Source organism: Xiphophorus hellerii, chromosome 12 (genome assembly GCF_003331165.1).
Source record: "Xiphophorus hellerii strain 12219 chromosome 12, Xiphophorus_hellerii-4.1, whole genome shotgun sequence".
Taxonomy (NCBI): domain Eukaryota; kingdom Metazoa; phylum Chordata; class Actinopteri; order Cyprinodontiformes; family Poeciliidae; genus Xiphophorus; species Xiphophorus hellerii.
This window is the reverse complement of record NC_045683.1, coordinates 1,335,830-1,360,658: the sequence shown is the minus strand read 5'-3', so window position 1 is coordinate 1,360,658 and position 24,829 is coordinate 1,335,830. Positions and strand designations below refer to the sequence as shown.

General features: G+C 41.3%; 2 protein-coding genes across 2 annotated transcripts; both read right to left on the bottom strand.

The window, feature by feature from the left end:
- Window positions 1-1,026: 1,026 nt before the first annotated feature.
- sncaip (synuclein, alpha interacting protein) lies at window positions 1,027-14,638 on the bottom strand. Its single transcript, XM_032578731.1, has 12 exons — window positions 14,497-14,638; window positions 10,961-11,048; window positions 10,802-10,874; window positions 9,312-9,835; window positions 8,984-9,158; window positions 8,692-8,918; window positions 7,765-7,944; window positions 6,921-7,034; window positions 5,828-5,953; window positions 5,574-5,743; window positions 5,389-5,478; window positions 1,027-4,465 (listed from the first exon to the last, which is right to left on the bottom strand). Exons 2-12 carry the CDS (start codon window positions 11,015-11,017, stop codon window positions 3,523-3,525), a joined length of 2,679 nt encoding a protein of 892 aa, XP_032434622.1. The 5' UTR covers window positions 11,018-11,048; window positions 14,497-14,638; the 3' UTR covers window positions 1,027-3,522.
- Window positions 14,639-16,818: 2,180 nt separating this feature from the next.
- On the bottom strand, window positions 16,819-23,600 carry lox (lysyl oxidase). The gene is made up of 7 exons (XM_032579758.1): window positions 22,739-23,600; window positions 20,862-20,970; window positions 19,718-19,849; window positions 18,873-19,029; window positions 18,263-18,358; window positions 18,025-18,140; window positions 16,819-17,689 (listed from the first exon to the last, which is right to left on the bottom strand). The coding sequence occupies exons 1-7, from the start codon at window positions 23,262-23,264 to the stop codon at window positions 17,683-17,685; spliced, it is 1,143 nt and encodes a 380-aa protein (XP_032435649.1). The 5' UTR covers window positions 23,265-23,600; the 3' UTR covers window positions 16,819-17,682.
- Between the last annotated feature and the right edge of the window lie 1,229 nt (window positions 23,601-24,829).

Genomic DNA, 24,829 nt, shown 5'->3' with positions numbered 1-24,829 from the left:
GAGGGCGGCCATTAGAGCGGGCCCCATTAGGCTCCGTGGGGAAGCGGCGGCGCTGCGTGGGAACCATCAAAGACCAATTTGCCCTCCAAGCACCATAAATCCTGACCGCCGGTAAGTGACTGTTTTTGATGCTGCTGAACAGCGCAGAAATAAATACACGCTCCGTTATGAATCGTCCATTAAACCAGCAGTGAGAACAATTCGCACAACACATCCGTCTCGATCAGGGTGGTGAAAAGTGGGGTCCTGGGGCCTGAGAGGGCCTCTGGAGGCCTGCAGGCGGACTCAGAGAAGGAAACAGATATTCTGCTGCCGGACATTCAGGAAAACACCGTGATGAGTTAACAACTGTCTGACCTTTGACCCTTATTACTGCTGTTTTAAATGGCAGTTTGAACTCATAATCAGGTTTGTAACACGATGCTGTTTGTAAAGTTAAAAATAAACAATCTGGGTTATTTAGCCTCTCAGACAAATAAGTCATATTTCTTTTACCATATTATTTATTCTTGTTAGTTTCAAAATAGTTTTTTTTTTTAGCAAGTGAAACCTTTAGTTAGCAGGCTAAATATTTAGCTTGAAAACTAAATATTAAGCTTGTTAAATAAACATCTATTTATTTTCCAAACTAAATATTACGATTTCTAACTAAATATTTAATTAGCAACCTAATGAAGTTAGGCATACTTTCTACAAAAAGAAGAAATGGTGAAAAACCAAAGAAATGTAAAATTAACAGTGATTGTTCACTTTTATATAAAATGTTTTGCTTTGAATGTGATGAAAAAAAATCCTGTTTTTCAGTAAACTCTTAAAATTCAAACTTCATCAGAGGAAAAACTTTCTGAAGTGTTTTATTTTGTTCCCTTCCTACCATAGAGACCATTTTGCTTTTGCATATTTCCTTAGTCACAACATCTTAAGATTATTTTGAGACTTTGTGAGATTAAAAAAACAAAACAAAAAAAGATTAATATTTTACAGTCAGAGTGAAAATAAAACTGAGAAAATCAACGTGACTCCAAATGAAAGTCCAGAAATAAAAGTTTATTTCAGTTTGTCTGAAACCCTCCACACTGTGAACTCAGATCAGACGCCTTCATTCAACAAGGTTCTGGGTTTTTCTTTTTGCAAACAGTCAGTTTGGAGTTTTTCGATCATCTGAGAATGTTTCTGTCTGAACTTGATCCCAAAATAAACTTTAACTTACAAAAAACAACCAGAATCAGAAGAAATTTCTGGAAACAGACAGACTGTCCTCTAAAAATGGTGCTGAGGTCATGAAGGAGCAAACTGCACAGCAGAAGCTCACAGCGACGACCTTTAACCCAGGAAGTGAATTTGACAAAATGGAAATGGCTGAACTCTGCTGCACATCCCCTAGTTCTCACCAGGGGGCGCTAGATCTGTAAAAATAACCTGAAAATCCAGGCAAAGCTCCCAATAAGAGAGAATTTAACGGCTGAACATTTTATCATTTTGAATGTAAACCAACTGGACTCACTGAAGGAGATTGTTTAAGAACTTTGGTGCCAAACAGAAACTTTAAAAATCGACCAAAAAACAAAAATCAGACTCCTGGAGGTTTTCATAAACGGAGCATCAGATTCCAGCTTCATCAAAACAAGCTGCAGAAAACTTTCTCCTCTCACTTCAAACTTCATGCAGATAAAATGTAGAAGGTGCTTCTTCAAACCTCCCCGTCATCTAACGTCTACCTCATGCCAAAAATACTGCATAGATAATGAAGAAATAAAACGTGGAATATAACGTAAACAATTTAAATACTAATAAAATATGTACAGTGGGTTTTTTAAAGTATTTGTTGTGCTGGTGCATGATTAAAACATTTCATTTTAAACTGTAACACTGTGCGCAGAAACATAAATACTTCGTCTGTAGTGGAGTTCAGGAAACAAACATGAATCAGTTCAAACGTTTCCCACTGAAAATCAGCTAAAAATGATGGAACAAGCGAAACCTGAAGAATTCAGACTCACCTCACAAAAACTGTCCGTCTATGAAAACTTTAAAAAGGTTGAAGATTTGAGGCAAAGAACATGAGAACCTTTAAAACAAAACTGTTCAAAATGAACAACTTGTGTCAGATTGCTGTGATGCATTGTGGGTCATGTAGTTTTGAGAGTGTTTTAAATCAAACTTATAAAAAAGGAAACAGAATTTACTATTCAATTATATCATAAAATAATTGGAAATTACTGGAAAATCCAAACACATTTAAACTGAAAATCCCTAAATGGAGATTATTAAAAAGTTACCAGTTTTTCTGACTTTTAAAGGCAAAAGGAAACCAGAGGACTGGATGAGACTGAAACCCAGAGAAAGTCCCAGAACCAGGGATGTGAAATTTAACAACCAGAAACTAAATCATTTCATTAAAGATCTAAAAAATGATTTGGTTCATGAAGAACCTGATTTAAGCTTACAATAAAACAACTATAGAAAAGAGAAGTAAAGCAGAGAGCAGCAACTCATCCAGAATCCCGACCAGCACCAGGAAACCGGATCAGCTGCAGCCGCCTAGTTTTAGGGGTCCTGTTGGTTTAAAAGGCACTGACAGGTTTGGGGTCCAAATCCAGACTAAAAGTCTCCTCTGGTCATCCAGAACCAGAAGTTTCATCATCAGCTCTGAATTTGGACCTCTGACAACCTGAGATGTTCAGAACTGGTTCAGAACCGACTGGGTTCTTTCAGTCAGAGCTGAAAACAAACAAAAATGAAATGTGGCGGTTCAATCTGGACAGACGGGTCAGAAAAGAAATTCTTTGGACAAACCTAGAACTGTTTCTGGAGGACCGGGTCGGGAACCGGACCCGTCAGGATCAACGGCTTCATAAATTTAGAGCTTATTGTGAAAAACTCAAGAAAATGTCAGCAAAAAGCTGCAGTTTGTGATGGAAAAGCTAATCAGAAAGGAGAGCAGCGTTTCTAACTCAGGCTGTTTCAGTTAACGAAACATTTTGTTCTCATGAAGATGATTTTCACTTTAAACATCATTTCATTAACTTACAATTTGTTCCGATTTCACGTTGGCTCCAGCTAATGGTGCTAGCTAACGTGGTCAGATTTAGCTAACGGTGCTAGCTAACGTGGTCAGATTTAGCTAAGGGTGTTAGCTAACGTGGTCAGATTTAGCTAATGGTGCTAGCTAACGTGGTCAGATTTAGCTAAGGGTGCTAGCTAACGTGGTCAGATTTAGCTAATGGTGCTAGCTAACGTGGTCAGATTTAGCTAAGGGTGTTAGCCAACATGGTCAGATTTAGCTAAGGGTGTTAGCTCTATCAGTGTTAGATCTGACTAAAGGCTAGTCATAGATTCCTTTAAAGTCGGACGAGTTAACAGAAAATGATCCGTTTATTTTTAGCTACAAAATGTTTTGTTCTCAAATTAATTAACTTTAATTTTCATGTGTTGAAATGAAGTTGATCAGTTTTCATGAAACACTAAATATTTACGATCTGATTGGTTCTCATGTTCTGTGCCTCGTCCGTTTTCGGCTGGTCAGACGTTGCTGACTCGGCTCTTGCCCTTGGCTCCGCCCCCAACGGACTTCCTGCCAGGTGAGTTCTGATAGGCTGACGGTTTAACAGGACCGCCGCCGCTGCTGTTGTTGTTGTTGCTGTGGTTGGAGTTCCCGCTCAGAGTCTCCATGATGGAGCGGAACGTCCCGAACGACCTCTTGCCCTCTGAGCTGGCGGCCGCAGTCCTGTCCTTGCCCGGCGGCGCCCGGCTGGGTTCTGGCTCCTGATTGGTCGAGCTCTTGTGGACCTGCTCGTCGAAGGTGACCCGGAGCTTCAGGTTCTGGGAGGTCTTCCTGCGGGACGACGGCGACTTCAGGGCGCTCTTGGGGCTGGTGGCGACCTTCTGGCCGTCGGCGGCGGGGGTTTCCGGGGTTCTGGTTTCCGTGGCGTCTGGGTCGCTGGACGTGGGCGACGGCGTGTAGCCGATGCTGTCCACAGACTTTGACCCGCTGAGAGAAAAGGCCAGCTTCCTCTCAGCCGAGGATGAGGAGGGGAGGTGCTTCCTCATCACCTGATGGAGGTGGTTGGTCGCCGGCTCCTCCTCTGCGATCGGCAGGTGGGTCGGCCTATCGGGTCGCAGCGTGGCCTGGTTCCGCCCCTCCTCCGGCGGGTAGCCCTCGGAGTCGGACTCGCTCAGAGAGCGCTGCATGATCTGTTTGAGTCTGGCCAGTTTGAGCTCCCTCCTCTCCAGCAGGCCGGTCCTGTGGCCCCCGGGGGCCCCCGCGGCGCCGGGGCCGTCTCTGCCCGGGCCGGCCCCCGGCTGCAGCCTCTCTCTGACGCCGTCGCCATCTTTCCCCAGAAGCTGCCGCAGCACCGAGTCCGGAGCCACGCCCCCCTGCCGGACCAACCAGTGTCCGTCGCCAGGCGCCGCCTCGGCCGTCAGCAGCAGCTCTGGACACGCCTCCACCAGGGGCTGATGGGAACTGGAGGCCAGGGAGGGACACACATCACATCATCACCAGGGACCAATCAGCTCCCTGACGGCTGAACGTCCTGAACTCTTCACATTATAACTGTTCAAAACTTTGTCAAGTTTCCATTAATGTTAAAAACACAATTTTACATTTGTGGTTTTTCTATTAAATAAGAAACAATTAAAATCACACATGAATCAGTTTAAGGCATTTAAAACTGCCACACCATCATCATCCTCCAACCACTTCCTGTCGTCTTCTTCATGGTTTAACATCTGGTTGCTGATCAAATCGTTTCCATCTCAGTTTTTTAAATAAGCCAATTTCAATACGATAAAAAAAAAAAACTCACCTCATCCTAGTGCCAAAAGTTTTAATAAAAGAAAAACAAGTTTTATTAAAATTGCCATGATTCCATTAAGAAAATGTATTTCTGAAATGAACAGCAGCAGATATATAGAGAAAAACAAACATCTGAAAGATGAAGAACCAAAAGCTGCTGAAACCTGGTTGAGTTTAGTCTTTACAACTTTAAACTAAAACCTTCAACTTTTTACCTGATGTTAAAGAAAACAAACAGATTCAATATTTCTGTCAGGACAAAATTAAAAACCCATAATTAACATAAAGACCAGTTTATTATTTTAAATGAATTTAAGGCTTTCTAAGGAGGCGCAGATACACTGTTCACTGTAAGTGTAGAGGCGTGTGCAGTGTGTGTGCGGTGCGTGTGCAGTGTGTGTGTGTGTGCAGTGAGTGTGTGCATGTGCAGTGTGTGTGTGTGTGTGCGTGCAGTGTGTGTGCAGTGAGTGTGTGCGTGTGCAGTGTGTGTGTGCAGTGTGTGTGCAGTGAGTGTGTGTGTGTGCAGTGTGTGTGTGCGCGTGTGCAGTGTCTGTGTGTGTGTGTGTGCAGTGTGAGTGTGTGTGCGTTACCTGGGTGACCTGGACGGCGTCCCCTCAGCCTTGCTGGGGTCCATCAGCCTCTGCAGGTGTTTCTGCAGGTTGATTCTCTCTGCTGTTTGTCTAAATGACATCAGATGAAAGAAACTCAGTTTGTTCTCAGACAGCTGAAGGTTTGGTTCTGGTCCAGCGGTCAGGGTGGATCTGGGCCCACTCACTCGTTGAGCTGCTTGGTGAGCTTGACGACCTGTGAGGCCAGAGACATGCAGGTCTCCACCACCACCAGGTAGCGGGCGCAGGTGGTGTGGCCCTGCCGCTCGGCGCTCTGCGACGGCCGCTCCCCCTGCTGGTTCTGGATCGTCACGTTGGATCCGTACTCCACCAGAGTCTGGACTCACAGAGGCAGGAGCTCAGCTTCCACACATCAGGAAACCAGCGGCTTCATTCAACCGGCCGCCCAGCGCCAGGTTACCTGGATACAGGTGAGGTGTCCGTACTGCGCCGCCACGTGGACGGCCGTGTTTCCGTTCTGGTCCACTTCGTCCAGGGAGATGGCCTGTTCCTGCATGAACTGCAGCAGCCACAGCAGAACCTTCTCCTGCACAGAACCAAACCGGTGGAGCATTACCTCATAACACCACAGGGGGCAGCAGCGCGTCAGGCAGCTTCATAACAGCCATGAAGAAAATGGTTCTGGAGTTCTTTAGCGTTTATTTAGATCTAACTGGACAGAACCTGGTTCTGGAGAACAAAGTGATACTTTTGGATTTTGCTGAATGATTTTGCTGAATGTTGCTGTTTTTTACGTGATGACCTTGAACTGAGCACAGCGTTGCTGAAACGGCTGAACCTGAGTTTAAACTGCACCAGGAGTTTATTAATGAGGAAAACGGCTTCAGGTGATTTAAGATTTCAATTAAAATGCCATTTATTTCACTTTCTGACAATAAAAACTGGGGAAATATGAACATGAGAGCAGCTTCATCGAGTATTCAGCCGCAACTAAATTATTTTACTAATTGTTTATTCAGTCAATGAATTGGGAAAAATAACTGCAGATTTTTCCATTGAACCACTTTATCTTATTTTATACAATATTTGAAATGCATAAAAATACAAATAGTTTAGTTCCTTTTTTAGATAAGATGTATACATAAGAGTCCTGTGTGGAAGACAGAAATTACAATTTCCTTGAGGGAAAATCCTAAAGGGATCAATAAACTTTCTATTTAATAGTGTTGAACTGATCTGGTGATTATTGATGGATGAACTTATTAATAGCAAGACAGGTTGAATATGAGATTTTAATTTTTTTTACAGAATTTGAACCAGGTGATGCTAAAACTGCTACTTCAGTTCTGAAAACATTTCTTTCATCTTCAGTGCAAAATGTTTATTTTTTACAGTTTGGCTTCATTAATGCTCTGAATGTTTTATTTTAGCAGATTGCATGTTTTTGGGTTCATATACATCAGTTGACTATTAATCGATTAGTGAATTAGTTGATTACTTGAAGCAGTGAGTGTTGGTAACGCTAACTCTGCTGCAGGTGTTGCCGTGGTTACCTGTCCGTATCGAGCAGCATAGTGGATCAAACTGGGATGCTCTCTGGTGCAGCTCAGCTCGGCGATGGCCTCCGTCTCACTCACCATCCACCTCACACACTCCAGATGGCCGTTCTGAAACACACACACACACACACACCCACACCCACACACACACACACACACACACCCACAAACACACCCCCACACACACACACACACACACACTCTTATTACCCAGATCCGAGTTCTGCAGAGCGACACCGGCTCCTGAACCCGGAGCTCTAAACAGTTTGATCCCAACATCAACAAACTTTGACTGTCTGACATATTTTATTAACAATCAGCTGGTAGGAAATCTGTCTTCCTTCAACTAGATGAGCCAATCAGAGCAGAGAGCACCCGCTCAGCTTCCTGTCTGCCAGCCAATCAGAGCAGCTGGGCTGAACTCTCCTCCCTCCGTCTGATTGGACAGACCAGCTGCTGTTAGCGTTCACAGCGTTTTATCTCAGACCTGATCTTCCTGCCTATCAGAGTTTTTACAGCCGGCTTCCTGTCTGCAGAGGAAGTTAAACCAAAGCTTAACTGGACAGCAGAAACAAAAACAACCAGAACCGTCGGGACGCTGATCCGGTACTTTATTCACAACCGAACCAGACAGAACAACAGTCTGAAACTTTAAATGAGCTCATTCAGATTTGATGCTGCAGAAAAAGAAAACATGAGTGAAAAAGCAGGAAAATCCTAAAGGATTCAGCTGAGAGAACATTTAACAGCTAATGAAATAAAATATGGCAATGGCCTAGTCCAAGTCCAGCCCTGAGCGCAATGCTGTAGTGGGACATTCGGGGAGCGTATGCCTGACCTTTACCCCCAGGCCGGCGGGGGTGAGCTGCTGGCTGTTGCGCTCGTTGAGGCCGTCCTCGCCCATCAGGGAGGTGAGGTGCTGCAGGCAGTCGGCGTGGCCCTGAGAGGCGGCGGCGTGCAGCAGGTTGTTCCCGTCCTCGTCTCGGATCAGCTCCAGGTTGTCGGCCGCCAGGTGAGGCTGCAGGAGGAAGAGGAGGAGGAAGAGGCCTTTTTATCATACTAAAATGTGAGATCACTTTAAACTAAATGGAAACGATAAAACTGCTCTCCAATCTCTCACTTGTTTATCAAGAAGAGTAAAAACATTGATCAGCTTTTTCTTTAACTAGCTTAAGTTGCTGCTGCAGGATGGAAGAATCTTTTATTTCATTAATTCAAAATATTCAACAAATCACTCAGTCACAGGGCTGGAACAAAAAAACAACATGATGTCAGCTTTCATATCAGTCGATACCAATAATTATCGATTCATTTTTTGTTTTAAATGTCTGAAATTCTGCCAAACTGCTGATGTGACATTTTGACATTTCCTGTTTTATCTACAGTTTTCACTCCATGGTTTTTATTTTTCAGCTGTTAGGAGGCGCAGAGGAAAAAACCTGAACTGGGTAACGCAACAGGTTGTTGCTAAGCAACCAGCCTGAGTGAGTGAGTTAGTTGATGCCACCCAACCTTTCCTCCGCCTACATCTCCCAGAATGCTGTGCGGTTCTGGATCGGAGTTCAGTGAAATTATCTTACATTCTATCAGACGTATTATCTATCGATATTGATCACGTGTCCATTGTGATATTGTGATTATTGATTTATTGTCCAGCCCTGCTTCAGTCCTACCGTTTGCAGCGGTTCCGTTTCCTCCAGATAAATTAACGTTTTTATGAAATGTGTGTAGAAATCGTTGAGGTCGCTGTAATGCCTCCACCCACCAGCAGGGAGATCTGCCCCTCCCTGACGATGTTGATGATGTTCTGGTTCTTCTTCGTCTCCTCGTCCAGCTCTCCCCTCGCTCCTCCTCCTCCAGGAGTCCAGGGTTTGGAGGCGTCCGGTTTACCCACAATGCACCCTGCCAGGGGGAACGCCAGCCCCCCCGGAGGCTCCGCCCCCGACCGCTGGCTCTGGGGGTCCGGGAAGACGCGCGCGGACAGCAGCTTGTCTGGAAGCAGAACCGATCGGGTCAGAGCGTTTCCTGATGTCAGAGGGAAACTTTTCACAGCCCACCTGCGTCAGAGAAAGAGGAGAGAGAGGAGGAGCCGAGGAGGCCGGGCGGCGGCGGCTCCGCCTGGTAGCCGCCGCCGCCGGCTCCTCCTGGGGAGCGGTGCAGGTGATGGAGGTCCGGGTCCATGGACTTGGACTTCCTGAGGTCCGACCACTTCACCGGAGACAGAACGCAGAACTGCAGGAGATCAGAACCCAGACGGAGCTTCAGGGTCACAGAGGCTCGTTTATTAAAAATAAAAAACTGTTTTTCTTTTCTAGAAAAAACACTAGAAACTGGATCGTGAGACGTCAGAACCAGGCAGGATCAGAACCAGGCGTTTGGACTCACCGGGGTCTGGCTGCTGCTGCTGCCCAGGCTCAGAGGCTCGTTGTGGGTCAGAGTGGAGCTCTTCAACCCTCCTCCTCCTCGGTTCCTCTCCAGGGTTCCTCCCCCGGCGCCGCCCCCCGCCGCAGACCGCCTGCCACGCGGCAGGGTGGACATCTGCTGGCTGGACTTGATGTACGGTACGTCCAGAATCTCGTCCATGTCCAGGTCGTAGTGCTCCAGCTCCCCGAACAGAGCCTGAGCGTTGCCGCCGACCCCGCCGACCTTCGCCTTGCCCCCGGAGCCGTCGCACGGCGTGGAGGCGCCGGCCTGCTTCTCGGAGCTGGACTCGTCCTTACCCTGCTCCAGAACCGGACCCTGGTTCTGGTTCTTCCCGTCCGAGTCCGACTCTGTGGTTTCGGGCTGGTGCTTCAGGGGGGAGACCCGCTTCACCGGACGGAACTTGCTGTGGACCTCGGCCAGGCCCGTGGGTTTGATCCCCGCCCCGCTGTGGGAGGGAACGCCGCGGCTCCAGTTGATGGCCGGAGCTGCAGAAGAAGAAAATATTCCAACTGAAACAATCCTTAAAAAGCAGACTGGATGTTTTTTATTCATTTTTTAATCCTTTTCTGGTTCTATGATCCTTGAATCCAGAAATCAGAGGGTTAAAAAATCTGCCAGTCTGATGAAAACGTCTCTGAAGTTTCCTGATGTGAAAACATGCTGACATCCTGGAATATGGAGGACTGATCCTGTCAAAATTGTCTATTAATAGAGAAATACATAAATGACTTGGTAATTAATGTGCCAAATATTACATCCAAAAAAATAAGAACTTTGAAAAATTATTTGATCACACAAAGTATAAATTTAACATTATTACTATTATGTAATTTACCATTTCATGTTAAAGCATATTGTTTTATTAGTTTTCTTTTATATCTCAATATTTCCCTTTTTTTTCATGATTTTTAATTGTCACCATTTTGTTTGCTAATTTTTTTTCATATTCTGCATTTATTTTGTTTTCATTTACAGTAACTTTTACTTCTTTCTATACTTTACTTTTTTTTATCTACTCTCACTTTTTTTCCATATGTTGAACTTCAAATGGATTTTGTTTACCATCACTTATATTTTTTTACAATTTCTAAACATTTTGTATTTATTAGTAACTCTTGTATTTACAAATTCATAATCATACATTGATTTATTTTTTTATTTAACATTTCTTCTTTGCTTTTTCTTGTTTGTTTATTTAAATATTTTTAATTTTCCTCATATCCTTTGATTTTTCCTTCTTATTCTTTTCCAGAATGATTCACAGGTCAAAGGTCAGCAAATCAACAAACAAAACAAAACAATTCCTCCAAGAATAGTTTCAGAGAGTTCATTACAAAGCTCCTCAGAAAGCTGCAGAAACATTGATCTGAACCGGTTTCCATGACCCAACCGTCCGGTCCGGTCCGGTCCGGTTCCGGTTCGATCAGGACCAGTCCGGTCCAGTTGCTCACCTGGTCTCTCCTCTGCCGGGCCATCGCTCCTTCTGGACAGTTCTGGGATGTTCTTCAGTGATGTCACAGAATACTGGAAAACAAATGATAGGTTCTGATGTTGTGAATCATAAACGGGTCGGTACAGAACCGAGCGTGGTTTTGGGTTTCCATACGGACCACTGAGTCATCGGAGAAGTCGATCTCATCCAGATCCAGGTATTCAGGAGCCTCCATGTTTCCACCTCATCATCAGAATCAGAACCAGCTGCAGACAGAAACTGAGTCACAAACCGGGCCGGACCAGAACATTCTGCTCTGCTGCCGCGGCACAATCAGCAGGAATCAAACAGGAAGCGGCTGCAGGAAACCCGGCCAGCCCTGGTAAAAACTGTGTTTCTGACCCGACTGGGCCCAGATTTACACACAATACAGAGGAAGTTCTGGAAGTCGGGTCCAATCTCAGCAGAACTTTCCCCTCAGCAGTAAACGGACTGAAGCTCAGAGCTGAAGCCAACAAACAGCAGGATAATCTGGATTATTGAGGAGTCGACCTCAGACGACCCGAACGGGTCGAACCGACACCACAGAGGTCCAGCTGGAATCCAGAACCGGCCCAAAGAGGGTCAAGAGGTCAAAAAGCAGAAAGGCTCCAGGAGAAACTTTAATACTGATACTTCTGGTGATGCAGATTAAGATTATGTCAGATATAAATATCCAAATATATCTAAATATTTAGACATGTAGATATAAATATTTATTTAGATATAATACAAATATAAATATCTACATTAATACATCTTTAATAAATAGATAAATATCAAACTAAATATTTATTTAGATAAATATCTAAATACATTTTAGAGATACAAGTAAATAATTATTTATTACCTAAAATATAAATTTATATATATATACAGTACATACTTCAAACTTGAGATTAAAAGTGATATTTGAATCATTTCACATTTTAAGCTATAAAATGTTTTCTAGCCAAAAAAAGAGAAAATAATTATTTTTTACCAACATTTTCTCTCTATATATATTTTTACTAACTTAAGCATCCAGTAACGAACGAGGCAATATCAATAGCATAATCGATATCAGTTATACTATTGATATTGCTGATGTTTGTTTACGAACATCCTAACAAATTTGCTTTGTGGCAGAAATTTTTCACATAATTAATTTTAAATCATGAATCTGATTTAATATGATGTAATACTTAAAAAGTAACTTTTACATAATACTTTAAAATGTATTAATTCACAGTGGACCCGCCTCAGCGCTAACATCAGAAGCTAACATCAGAAGCTAACATCTTCAGTCTTACTGCCACTCATTAGGGTTCAGCCAATCAGAACCAAGGAAAATAAAAGAAGATCCTGGATTGGCTGGTTTGTAAACATCAGTCAACAGTGAGACAAGCAGCATTGAAAAAAAGTATTTCAGATTCTAAGCTGCAATTTCTGTTATTCAGACATGCTTTATGGGAAAATCCACAAATAGGTGAATTTTCTGCAGATAATTTGAAGCTTTGATTCAGAAAAAAATCCAGAAATCCTGAACCAGAACCAGGCAGTTCAGGAATGGTGGATTTTTCTGTAGTAGCTCGAATGGGTGTAAGAAAATCTGAAGTTCTGAGACAAACCAAACAATTCCTCTTCCTACTGCGACCGGAACCAAGGTTTTATGATTTTATTTGTTTTTATCATGTAAACACTTTGAACTACCTTATTACTGAAATGTGCAACATAAATAAACTTGATGGATTGATTGTTACAGCAGGACAGCTACTGACTACCTATCCCTACTCCACAGAACCCAACTGTAAAACAACAACCTGGAATCACATCCAGATGTTCCAGGATCGTTTTCTGCTGGTCCCAGCAGAACATCTGGGTCCTTCTGGACTCATCTGCTGGTTCTGTCCGGGCTCACAGACCCACCAGAACCTCAGCGTCAGACCTCTGCTCACAGGATGGCAGAACCGTCCAGAAAACCCGACCGGGTTAGAACCTGCAGCAGTAGGAAGTCCACAGAATAATAAAAAGTTCTGGTTCTGGTCCAGCTTCCATTGAGGTCGCAGGACGCTCAGAAAGCCGTGGAGCTGCTTTCTGTGTGGGAGGAACCGCCGAGCTGAAACCCCTAAATGCAGCTTACAGAACCGGGCCGGCCCGGATAACAACCGTTTGGGTCGGGAAGCTGAAAATAAGAGCGAAGAGAAAATGGGAACAAACATCTGGCCGCCGTGTTTATGTGAACAGCTGATGATCCGCCCGGCTGCCAGCAGCTAAAATAAGCCCAGCGGGTCGGCGGCTCCGGACCGGTTCTGGAAGATCCACCCGAACTTTACTAGAAGAGCATCAGAGGTTCTGCTAGAACCAGAACCAGAACCTGTAACCGACCCGACTGAACGCAGCAGACCGAAGGGAACAACAGGCTGGTTAACTGAGAGAGAACCAGAACTAGAACCAACTGGGTCTGGTTCTGTCAGTGGAAATGTTTCCACCAGTAAGAACAGCTAAAAAAAAAAAACACACCAGAGGACGAATCAGAGCAAACCGACGAGATCCGACGAGCGGTTCTGAGCGATCCAGAGATTTAAAATCTGATTTATCAAAAGAAAAAAACAAAACAATATTTTACAAAAATAAAGAGAAAAGATAAAATTTTTTATGTGGGTGTCAAATTCTTGACTAGGTCAAAAATTCATAACATGGATTTTTATGCATTATTATTTTTGAAAAAATGAGAGTTAAAAGAAAAAAACGACCTAAAATGGAATATCTTATAAAAGTGTAGCAAAAATTCAATTTCCTTTTTTCACTTTTACTGCATTAAATCTTTTAAACAATCAGCAGGATTTTCTGTCTGCAGATGAATCATAATAATATAAAAATAGTTCAGAACCACAAATCAGAACAATTCAGTCAACTGATTCTTCAGGTTAAAGTTATTATAATGTCACATCACTCAACACTGTTTAAGGCTTTAAATTATTTAAGTTTTAAATCCCTGTAAAAACCCAGCCATGCAGCGTAGAACCAGAACCTGACCCAAACCGGACGGGCAGGTTCTGATTCGTGGTTTTCCTGGAGTTTGAACCTGGAAATGACGAGTTTCCTTCTAACTGCAGCAAAAACAAACTCAGTCAGATCTGGTTTCATTCAGCAGCTAAATTTAAAGAAAACTGATCCTGAAAGACAATAAAATCTAAGCATGTATTTTCTGTAAACTTGCATCCAATAAAATAAAACATTTATGCGTTTTTCCCTAAAGAATAAAATGATAACTGATAACTAGTAGTAAACATAATTTCAGTCAGTTAAATTTCGGTCCTTTAGCAACTACCTTTTAAAGAAAAAAATATTTTCTGGAAAGTTTACAGATAAACTTCTGCCCATTTAATTAAAAACTTAAAGACACCTGAACGCAACATTTAGTGATTCCAGGTAAATTTTCCTCCAGTTTAAAAACGAGCTGAATGTTTTCAGGCCGGGATGAGAGTCAGACTGATCTGATCTGTCCTGACTGTTGCTGCCAGCTGGTTTAATCCGCTCATCCTCCAGCAGGATCAGCAGCTAAGCTAACAGGCTAATCAGCTAACTGGCTAACGGGGAAAGCTGCTGGAAAACTGGGTCGAACCGGCGGCTCGGCTGGGAAACCTGGAGCTGCCCGCTCAGGGAGTCATGGAAAGCCGTGGAAGACTGTACCGTATCGAAGTCAGGGTGGGAACCCGGAGGAATGAGCCGGTGGAGGGGCTGGAGGAGCCAGCGGAGCCGCTAGCTGATCCAGCTGTTTTTTCCCTGCTGTCGCCTCGACGTCTTCAGGAGCACAAAGACTTTGACATATGGGCCAATCAGAGAGGAGCGCAGGACAGGAGGGCTCACTCCGACACGTTTTCACGAACACGGAGAGTTGCTACTGTTTGGGATGCCGAAGCTGCTCCGTTAAAATATGGAATTATGAAGAATGTAAAGGGGCAAAACAGCAAGAAAACAAATACATTAAGGTTTAGAAATCAAGATTAATAAAATAAATTACATGAGAACAAATTTTTAAAAAATATTTTTTTAATGAATAATGCATCATAATTGAAAATTAAGGAAATCATTCATAACAGCAGCTGTTTTATATTTGAAATAATAATGTTTGCCATACATTTTTAAAAAAGAAAATCTAATTTCTGTAAAATAAAACAAAACAAACAATATTTCTAAAGTTGTGGATAAAAGTAAATTGTGACATCATTTAGTGAGTGAAAAACAGGGATTCATTTAATCAGTTTTCAGTTATTTTAATTTTTGTTGCTCATAATTAAACACTACTGTACTCCAGAACGAAATCTGGATCTTTCTGTATTATTATAACATGATTTAAACTGAAACACATATTTTGTTATCACAGTCAGTGGTGGTTTTATTTTTTTAAATTATTTTTTTGATATGGTTAACATGGCTCACCACCCAGGGCGGCATGAGCGGGCACACATCCGTTTTGTGCACAGTGTGAGAAAATAGTTAATATTTGCTTTTGTTTGTTCTATTGATTTTCTGCCAGACCAGAAAATTAAAATTAAAAACTTTTTTAAATTGATTTTTCTGATGCAAGCATTGTTAGATTTTCCTGCTGCCTTCTTAAATTTGCTGCAATTACACTAAATTAAATTGAAGATGCTGCTTGCTAAAAATTGAGCTTTATTTTTCTTTCCGATCTGGGTGACTCATCGTTACAATAGACGATCTTTGGCAGCCAGACAGGAGGAGGAGAGCCGTTATTTGGACCCGTTATCCCTAGAATAAAAGAACCCGGTTATAACACCATGCTTTAATCATTATTCTCAACACACTGTGAAAATTAACAGATTTAATTCTCATAAAACTTTCATTTTGCTCTTTTTTAAATAAACTTTATTGATTCAATCAGCTCAGATATGTAATCAATAAATGTTTACATGACACGTTCATCCTTAACGCTAAATATTTTTATAGGTTTATCTTTTTAAAATATTATTTGGTTTCTTTATAGTGGAATAAATATAGCAGTTGTAAATTTTTGACTTTATTAAGCAGCTAATTACTTTAATTTACTTATTTACTAGTTTTATTAGATTAATAAATATCTGCATCAGCTTTTAAGATGCGGGACTAAATCTAATATTAACTTTGTGACATTTATTGATATATTTTATGACACAAAGTGATGAACTGCAGCACATTGAAGTCCCAGCATCAGCAGCTTCAGCTCAACACCGCCACCCAGTGACAAACTCAGAAAATAACAGCTAGAACGATGTTTTAAAGCTGAGTGACGCTGAACTTCCTCTGTCTGGACGCTAGGTGGAGACAAACTCTCTCTGCCAGAGTTTCCAGTCCAACCTGAGAGTTTTCTTCTTCTTTGCCGCGTTTCACTGGACGGTTCTTGCTTGGTTAATGTTTATAGCTAAGTAGTTGTTTACCATCTGTGTGTTGCCCTGATTGTTATATTTAATGGTGAGAAAGAAGAAACACTCGTAAAAACCTGGGTGTGTGACATTTATATTTTGAAAAGTAATATTTTATGAACATACACATTTTTTTTCTGCATTTCTCTAAGACAGAGTATTAGAGTCATGCTAAGAAAAAAAATAATTAGGAGAATGAAGTCATAAAATTACCAGAGTAAAGTTGTAATATTACGACTTATTCTTGTAATACTATAAAAATAATATTTTATTATTTTGACTTTATTTTCCTAATATAATGACTTCCTAATATTATTACTTTGTTTTTGTAATTTAATTATTTTTGTGTTCTTAGCGTGGCCCTAATACTGTCGTAGTTTTTCAGTGTCGTTTTGTTAATAAAAATCAAGCCTACATGTTGTTTTCCTTCCACTTAACTTTGTGCTGCTTTGTGTTGGTCTGACACAAAACACTGCAGTTTATTGCTTTAAAGTGACAGAATGTGAAAAGTTTAAAGTGTGTAAATGTGTGTGCATCAAGAAGACGATGCATCTTTAAAATATTATTTTGTTAAAACATCCAAACACAGGAGTTCAAGTTTAAGCCAAATTTATTGAAGCAGCGATGGAGGAAGACACTGGGAGCTCATCCGTTTACAGCCCGGCTGGCTCGTGTGTTTACAGGCAAACACACACTCCACTCCTCACCCCACAGCAGAAAACACACACACACACACACACACACTCACACACATCCACAGAAATCTGACTGCAGCTTTACTTAATAGAAATGAAAAGCCACAGAGGGAAAACCTGGTTTTTAGCACCAAAAGACAAAGATCTGTTCTTTATCACCATCAAGGAAATATTAAAGTTTGAGTCAGTTTCCTGTAAAAATATCTAGAAATTATTTTAAATGATTAAATTAAACATCACATATCATGTTTTATATAAAAAGCAAGAGAAAACATGCAGATAAAAAAGTCTTGGTGTTATAAAGGAAAGTTTTTTTTTTGTTTTTTTGCTCTAGAAATAAACAGATTTGAAGAAAATATTTCTGAACTGTGAGAAAACGCTCATATTTCCCTGGGACTCTAACACAGATAAAACTAGATTAAATAATAGTTTTTAAGCTTTGCATTAATCTTCATTTCTGCCATACAGTCTAACTAAATAATCAGCCTCCATCAGTAAACGCCGTGAATATAAAAACCTGTAAGGGAAGAAGAAGAAGCAGGAAACCAGTAAGTCCAGCTGTGAGGTAATACAGAACCCATACAAGGAACCAGAACAGAGTCCAGTAAGAACCGGGTCTCTGCTGTGGAAACGTGTCACCGCTCTGCTTCAGGTGTTTGCTTATAAGTGAATATTTTGGGTCTCATGTAAACAAAGTGTAACTTTAACTTCATGAACTTCGACCTTTGACTTTGTCTTCAGGCTCATTTTAAAGATTCTTTTCAATACCTGCAAAAACAAACAAAGACAAACACAACCAAGTTACCGGGTCATTCTTTCATTTATAAGTTTCACAGTTTAACCTAAAAATTTAAACAGCAAGGTAAATATTTAGCTCCAAACTAAATATTCAATTAGAAAGCTAACAATTAATTAATAAATGTAAATATCTACCTCCAGACCAAATGTTTAGCCTCAAACTAAGTATTTTAATTAGTAATCTATATAAGGAGGGATTCCATAGACGTTTGTTATGTAGCTGAAGTGAAGCAGATGTTTCTGGAGGTTCCAGTATTTTTGATAATCCCTGAACCTGCAGGTTTCCCTCAGTCTGAGAGTTTTACCCCGTCAGGCTGCATCCGGAGATGTGAGCCGCGTTGCCCGTGTAGTGAACGTCACAGCGAGCCACGTTGTTGTTGTAGTTGGACTCTGGAACCTGCTGCCTGGGATTCACCGTCACCTGCAGGAGGACAGGGAACGCCAACAGGTTTGTCTTCTGGACATGAGATTTCACAGGCTGGACATTAATCTCCACTGTAACAGCTGAACGGAGATAAAGAGAGGAGGGATTTTCATCCGGACCTTCAGGATGTATTTTCCAGGCGAGACGTCGGTGATGTCGATCCACTGGCAGTCGATGTCGGCGCTGTAGGTATCGTAACATCCGGGACTCAAACCCTGAACACCAACAGCAGCAAAAACAACTTCTTGAGATTTTTATACTTTAAACTATTTTTACATTGTGTCTTTATTTACAGTTGGAGCAGGTGAATCTTATTTTAGGAAACTGAATCTTCTACTTCCATTTTGCTGCCTTTAGAGGGCGCCACAGTGCATCACCAGCCATCACATCCATGAACTTTGACCTGTCTGGTGATGACACTGTCTTGCTTTAACTATGCTTCATTCCTCCACCTCTATAGACTGTTGGGTACTGAGAACTAAACAGCTAGCTACACCAACGCAGTATTTAGTGGAAGCTAATGCTACAGCGCTAACTTCAATTCAAAAACCCCGGAGCACCAACTTCATTTTATAATAAGTTTATAATTTACATGTTCAATAATTGTCATTGTATTTATGTCTGTACCTTGTTCTCTACTGTCTGTTTTATTTTCTTGTTTGAAATAATGTTAGTGGGAAAAAATAACAAAAACATGAAGAATGAAATATGTTCAGCAGGTGTGTGTACCTGGGTGTGTGAGGTGCAGGCGTAGCGGCGGTAGTATCCCGGGTCGCAGGACGTGTCCTCCAAGCAGAAGCTGGCCTTGTGGCCCTCGGCGACGTGGCTGTGGCTCCGGGCGTCCAGCAGCTCGTACAGGCTGAACTCATCCATGCTGTGAAAGTGGCTGAACAAACACGACGGAGGTCAATCTAAAAACTAAAAATCATTAAAATATTCCAGAAAGATGCTAAACCTTACCGACAAACATGTGAGTAAAATAGATCCTGTAGATTAATATCATTTTTATCTGCTGCAATCACTTGTGGAGTTCCTCAGGGGGCAGAGTTCAGATTTTCCTTTTTAGGATCATGTTTTATATTTCAGATTATTTAAAATCCCTCACATGAATCTGAGCTATAGAAGAAAAGCTAATTCAATGTTAGACATATTCTAATTCATCTAACAATGATAAAATGTTTCTAGTTTTATGATTAATAAATTAATCAAATTTGATTATTTTCTGTTCCTTGTTGTTTTATTTAAATATTTAGGAATATGTTCAGCTCTTGGTTTTAGTTGTGCTCTAAATGTGATTAAACTGAGTAATTTCAGAATATTTATTTTATTACCTGGTGATCAAAGCAAAGTTTTAAAGGAAGGTGATGTTAGCAATGAGGCTAAACATCCTTCTTTTATATTTTTGCATTAATGTACTCAGATTTTCCTCAGTTATATGGTGGAATATAACAATATGTTCACATTAATAGAAGAATTTCAGAACAATAACTCAGTTTGCAGTTTGTTGGGTTTGTTTTCACCTTCATCCTCCATAAAATCCGACCTAAAGTGGAAATCTGTAATGATCTGCGTACTTGTGACAGCTGTGCCACTCCCAGGCGTATCGGGGTCTGCTGGGCAGGAAGTCGGCCGTCCCCTGATTCTTCACCCGCTGAGTGAACCTCAGCAAAACTCTGGTGTCATAATCAGCAGAGTAGCGAGCCGAGCTGGAAAACAGAGATTATTCATGTCGAAAGAACAAATTCACAACCTTTAAAAACAGAAAGGATAAAAAAATAATCTGCTTTTCAGTTTTAATGTAGAATATCATGTCTTCACTTTTCTTTGGAGGAAACATAAATGTGGCTCAGATGGATCAGCAGCCAGTCTGAATGAAAACTTTCAGAATATTTTATTGATCCCAGGGCAAATTAAAGATTGCTGTAACTCTTATTAAAGCAGCAGCAGCTGCTGCCCCAACAGATGAAGGCAGAAGAAAATATGCTTTCAACTGGTTTATATTTATATGATTGTAGTTTCCTGGCTGATCTTTAAAAAGTTTGATCTGCTGATTCTGAGTTTGTTTGATTTTGTTTTTTGTCTGAAAAGCCTTGAAGTTGTTAACATTGGATGAATATTGTTAACTGTGGCCTGGAGGCGTCAGTCATCCCTCTGTCACAGCAGAGCAACAAAACAAAAAACTCATTTTCAGGCTTTTGCAGAATATCAGCTGATCTCTGATCTCTCTAAACTAAGGAAATGGTTCCTGATTTATGAACCAGCTGATATTTTACAGATCTGCAGCAGTTTGCAGCGAACCTTGAAGGATCTGAGCTTCCTGAAGTTGAACTTTCTGCTCTGGGCTTCCTGCTACACTAGCTGCTTCATTAGCTGCGTTTTTATTACAAAAGTGAGCAAAATTTTGTCAATATCCTGCTAAAGTTGAAAAAACACAATTTTGAATTGCTGTGTTTCCATTAAGAAACACATTTAAAATCAAACCTAAATAATTTTGTTCACATAATAAGCCATAGAAAGAGCCAGGCCATCATCGTCATTAATGTTTCGTTAACGTTCCAGTTGAGGTGATTGTTTCCACACCAAAGCGGTTCACCAGATCTCTACTGATTCTGGACTCGGTTCAGGAAACAGAAAGAACCAAATTTAAAAAGCAGGCTGGGAAATTCAAATATTTCTTTGATATCTTCACCAATAAAACTGAGGAAGAGGAGAGCTTACGAGGCGAGGCAGTTCTCCTCAGCAGCGCAGCGCAGGTTGTACATGGGCGACCGCTGGACGTACGAGGCGATCTGGATGTAATACGGATCCGGAACCAGATCCGGGAGACCTGCAGCCAGGAGGAAGCAGTTCAGGTGGGGAAAAACTTTCTTTAAGATCATTTTAACGTATCTGAACACCAAACATGGATCTACAGAAACTTTTAAACGGTTTCAGTGAGAAAGAGAAGACGACTGAAGGAAAGTTAACTATAAAGCCTCTTCTGATGACAGGAAACGTGTTTATATTAATGATATAATGATATTAACTGATCTCTGCTTTAAATGAAATCAGACTTGGTTTAGATGCAGCTGCAGCCTCTCAGTTCTTTCTAGTGTTACAATCTGACTTTTTAAAAATAAAATCAATCTCCAAATTTGAATCTTACAGGTTTGAAAAGAACAACATGCCATGTTTCTTTCTTTCTTTGGTTCCTTTTCATCTGTTGTTCTGGTTCTGTAGTTCTAGAGCCTGGGTTGGAAAGATTGCAATAACAGCTCTATAACCAACAGGGGGCGCTTTTGAATGAAAACAAAGAAAAGCTCAATATTTCATTATGAATTATACAAGTTAAAGCTTAAAATACGTCGTGTAGAAAATGGCATCTCTTCTTGTGCAGTCATAGAAGAACCAGAGGAACAACTGAAACATTTAATGTTTAACGTGTTTGATAGATTATGAATGCAAATAATTTTTTTTCTGAGATTTATTAACCAAAATCAGAAGGAAACTGTAAAAAGTCAGAATTTTAAGCTGCTGGCTGAGATCTGGAATAAAAACTGAACATCTTGTGTCTAATAAAACGAAGAGAAACCAGGAAGTACGAGCCGTTTCACTTCTTACATTTAAACTTTTTATTCTCTTTCCCACCTGATTCTGATTAAACCTGAGAGGCAAAAAGACCAGAACCGAAGGTTTGACACTGAGAACGAGATTTAATCCGAATCTCTCCTGAGAGGAACCAGAACCTCAGTGGAGCTGAAAATCCATCAGACATGTTAGGATGAACAAAAACTGTTTTATCATTTTTATTTAAAGTTTTTTTTGTTTTGTTAAAAGAAAAGGTTAAATCTTTGTTTACATCCAATGCAGAATTATCAACAGATGTAATTTAGCTGAATGTACTGATCACATAAACTGAAACGAGACGATCCTGGTTCTGGTCTGAGCTGGAGTGTGTGTGTGTGTGTGTGTGTGTGTGTGTGTGTTTATTTTCTGTGGTTTGTCTCTCGGTGTCTCTGTTTTTCTCCTAGAGTCCAACAGAACCTGAACTCCTCATTCTGAATATCTGAGTTGTTCTGGTGAGTTTTTCTCTTCATGTTTATTAAAATTATTTTCAGAGACAGAATAATTAGATTTGTTGGTTAGACAATAGAAAGTCAACTTGTTGAGTTCTTATAGTGAATCTCAGGATGGATTTTCTCTCAGCATCAGATCTGATTCCAGATCAGAAACTTATTTTTTGCAATATGAGCCACACCTCACATTCCTAATGTTTGCTCATTTTTAAAATGTTTTCTGTTTTGAACTCCTCTCTTATAATTGTTGATGCTGTTGTAACGGTTCTGTTTGGACCAGTTGAGGTTCGGTAAAGATGCTGTGAGGTTTACAGTATGAAGTCAAACATCTGTCTTCCTTTAGCTGGGAGCTGATTGGGGCCTGAGCTGCAGTAACGAGTCAATAAAAGCAGGAATTTCATGAGAGAAAGACATAAAAATCCACAGAAGACAGAAACTGAACTTATTATTCAACATGAATGACTCAAATTTTTCATTAATTAAACAAAACCAAACTCAAAATGGCAGCATTCAGATAGAAAAGTTCGGCGTTGCTCTGACCGTTCTGGTGGTACCGGGTTCCGTATCCGGGCCGGGCCTGGGCCTCAGGTCTGGGTCTGCGGTACGTGTCAAAGTAGTTGTAGTAGGGGTCGTAGCCGTGGCGCTTGTAGGGGTTGTAGGGGTCATCTCCGACCATCACGTCCTCCCTGTTGGCCGGGGCAGAGCCACCTTCCCCCGCGGCCTGAGGCTGCCGGCGCGCCATGGCGCGGAGCTGCGCGGAGCTGCTGGCGGCGGGGACCCGCGGCGCCCCCCGGGACGCAGCGCCCGCCGCCGTGTCGTTGGCGCTGCTGAGGACCAGGACCGGGTCGCTGCGGCGCGGGGAGCCGCTCTGCCGCCTCCCGGTGGGTCTGTACTGGGCCCCGCGGCTCAGGATGCTGAAGACCTGCCCGTTGTGTTGCCATGTCAACCCCCTCCGGAGCGCATCAGACTCAGCAGCTTCCTGAGCGCAAACTGCCTCCAGAAAGCAGCAGAGGAAGCAAACATGCGCAAAGGACAGCGCCAGGCGTGCAAAAGAGCGCAACTTCATGGTTCAATAAATTAGGAGCCGCTGCTTTCCGCTCAGCTGCTGATCTGAGGAGGTTTGGAGCTCAGCTGCTCCAACCTCTGATGGAGGGAGGAGTGAGAGAGGAAGAGCTTCTCCACCTCCAGCAGCTCCTGAGTCACAGGAAGGTTTAACTCTTCACTTCTCATCGGCTGTGAAACTAAAGATCAACCTGCTGGTTTTAACCACAAACAAACAAAAATGACAAATCAAAACTAATTTCTCTTCAAATTCATCCAATTCATTTAACCTGAAAACATTTTTAGTTTGATTCTTAAAGGTTTGAAAAGTTCAGTTTAGTTGTAAACAAGCTGGAGCCTGAAGCTGTGGTCTGACTCTTTGTCCTGAGATTCTTTCATAATGATGCTGCTGATGCTGCTGCTGCTGCTTGGTGCTGCAGGCGTCACACAATTGCAATTGTGCTGCAGCCAAACCAAAGTGCAGCAGCTGCAGCTCAAAGCTGCATCATTTTATCTGGAATAATCAATCACTGCCACACATCTTTTCAAATTATTTTTCATAATCACAAAATCAATAAAACCATCTGGAGTTTTTCCAGAGGTTTCAGCTTGTTGAGGTGATTTGAGTTAAAATCTGAGTTTTGCTCCATTTTCCAGTGTGAAGCTTTGCCTGTTTGTCTCTAATTACAGCATCTCAGTGGTCACAGCTGAGGCTGAAATTATTCTGAGGTTTCACTTCTGACTCAAAGTCACTTCAAACTGAAGAACCTCTCGGCTGTTTTCAGATTATTTATCACAGACGTTAAACAACATGAAGCACCAGAGCAGCTCAGTGATGGAGAGTCTTTATTATTTTGTCATGTGACGACCAGTAATGTCTGTTTGAGGTTTTTGGAAATGGACCAACTCAAAGTGATGAACGAGAAGGAAAATGATGCATTGGGTTTTTTTTAAAGAAAGAACTATGAAAAATGTATTTGTATTTACACTTTTGAAGTAATTCTTTTGGTAAAACAACCTTTCTTTGAATTAAATGCTGCAAGTTTTTGGAGGTACATCAGTTTTGCACATTTAGAGCTGAAAAATTTGAAAACATCGGCATAAAGAAAGCTGAAGGCAAAGGCATGCCACACTTTTCAGATTTGAAGAAAACTGAAAAACATGAGGAATTTTTCTTCCACTTCACAGCTGCGCTCTACTTTATGTTGATCTGTCACAGAAAATCCCTTAAGAGATGCTAAAAACTAAAGTGTAATGTGATAAAATAGAAGAAGGTCAAAAGTTATGAATCTTTACCATTTTCACTACAAAAACACAAAATCTTACCAAATATTTCTGTCTATTTTTTAGTGCAAATATGTTTGCATACTTGAATAAAACAAAAATAACAAGCTATAGGGGCTTCTTGTAGGTCAATAATTCCTCAATCTTGATGAAAAAGTGTTTCGTTCTACTGACAGATTATTTCACTTAAAACATGAAAAATGTATCGTCATAATCTGCCTGCCAACGTTTTAATCAATATTATGGATTTATGATGGATTTATTTACTTAAAATAAACTTCTATATCTTGCTGAAAAGTTACTTTG

What these genes read in the sequence shown, in the direction of transcription:
- sncaip (XM_032578731.1), bottom strand. Translation starts at nt 11,017, where the DNA reads ATGGAGGCTCCTGAATACCTGGATCTGGATGAGATCGACTTCTCCGAT. An exon ending in AGGGGCAGATCTCCCTGCTG is followed by an intron (nt 7,945 to 8,691) that starts GTGGGTGGAGGC and finishes TTCCTCCTGCAG; the next exon opens with CCTCACCTGGCGGCCGACAA. An exon ending in CTCACCAAGCAGCTCAACGA is followed by an intron (nt 5,479 to 5,573) that starts GTGAGTGGGCCC and finishes GATGTCATTTAG; the next exon opens with ACAAACAGCAGAGAGAATCA.
- lox (XM_032579758.1), bottom strand. Translation starts at nt 23,264, where the DNA reads ATGAAGTTGCGCTCTTTTGCACGCCTGGCGCTGTCCTTTGCGCATGTT. An exon ending in GAGTGGCACAGCTGTCACAA is followed by an intron (nt 19,030 to 19,717) that starts GTACGCAGATCA and finishes GTGTTTGTTCAG; the next exon opens with CCACTTTCACAGCATGGATG. An exon ending in CTGGAAAATACATCCTGAAG is followed by an intron (nt 18,141 to 18,262) that starts GTCCGGATGAAA and finishes GTCCTCCTGCAG; the next exon opens with GTGACGGTGAATCCCAGGCA.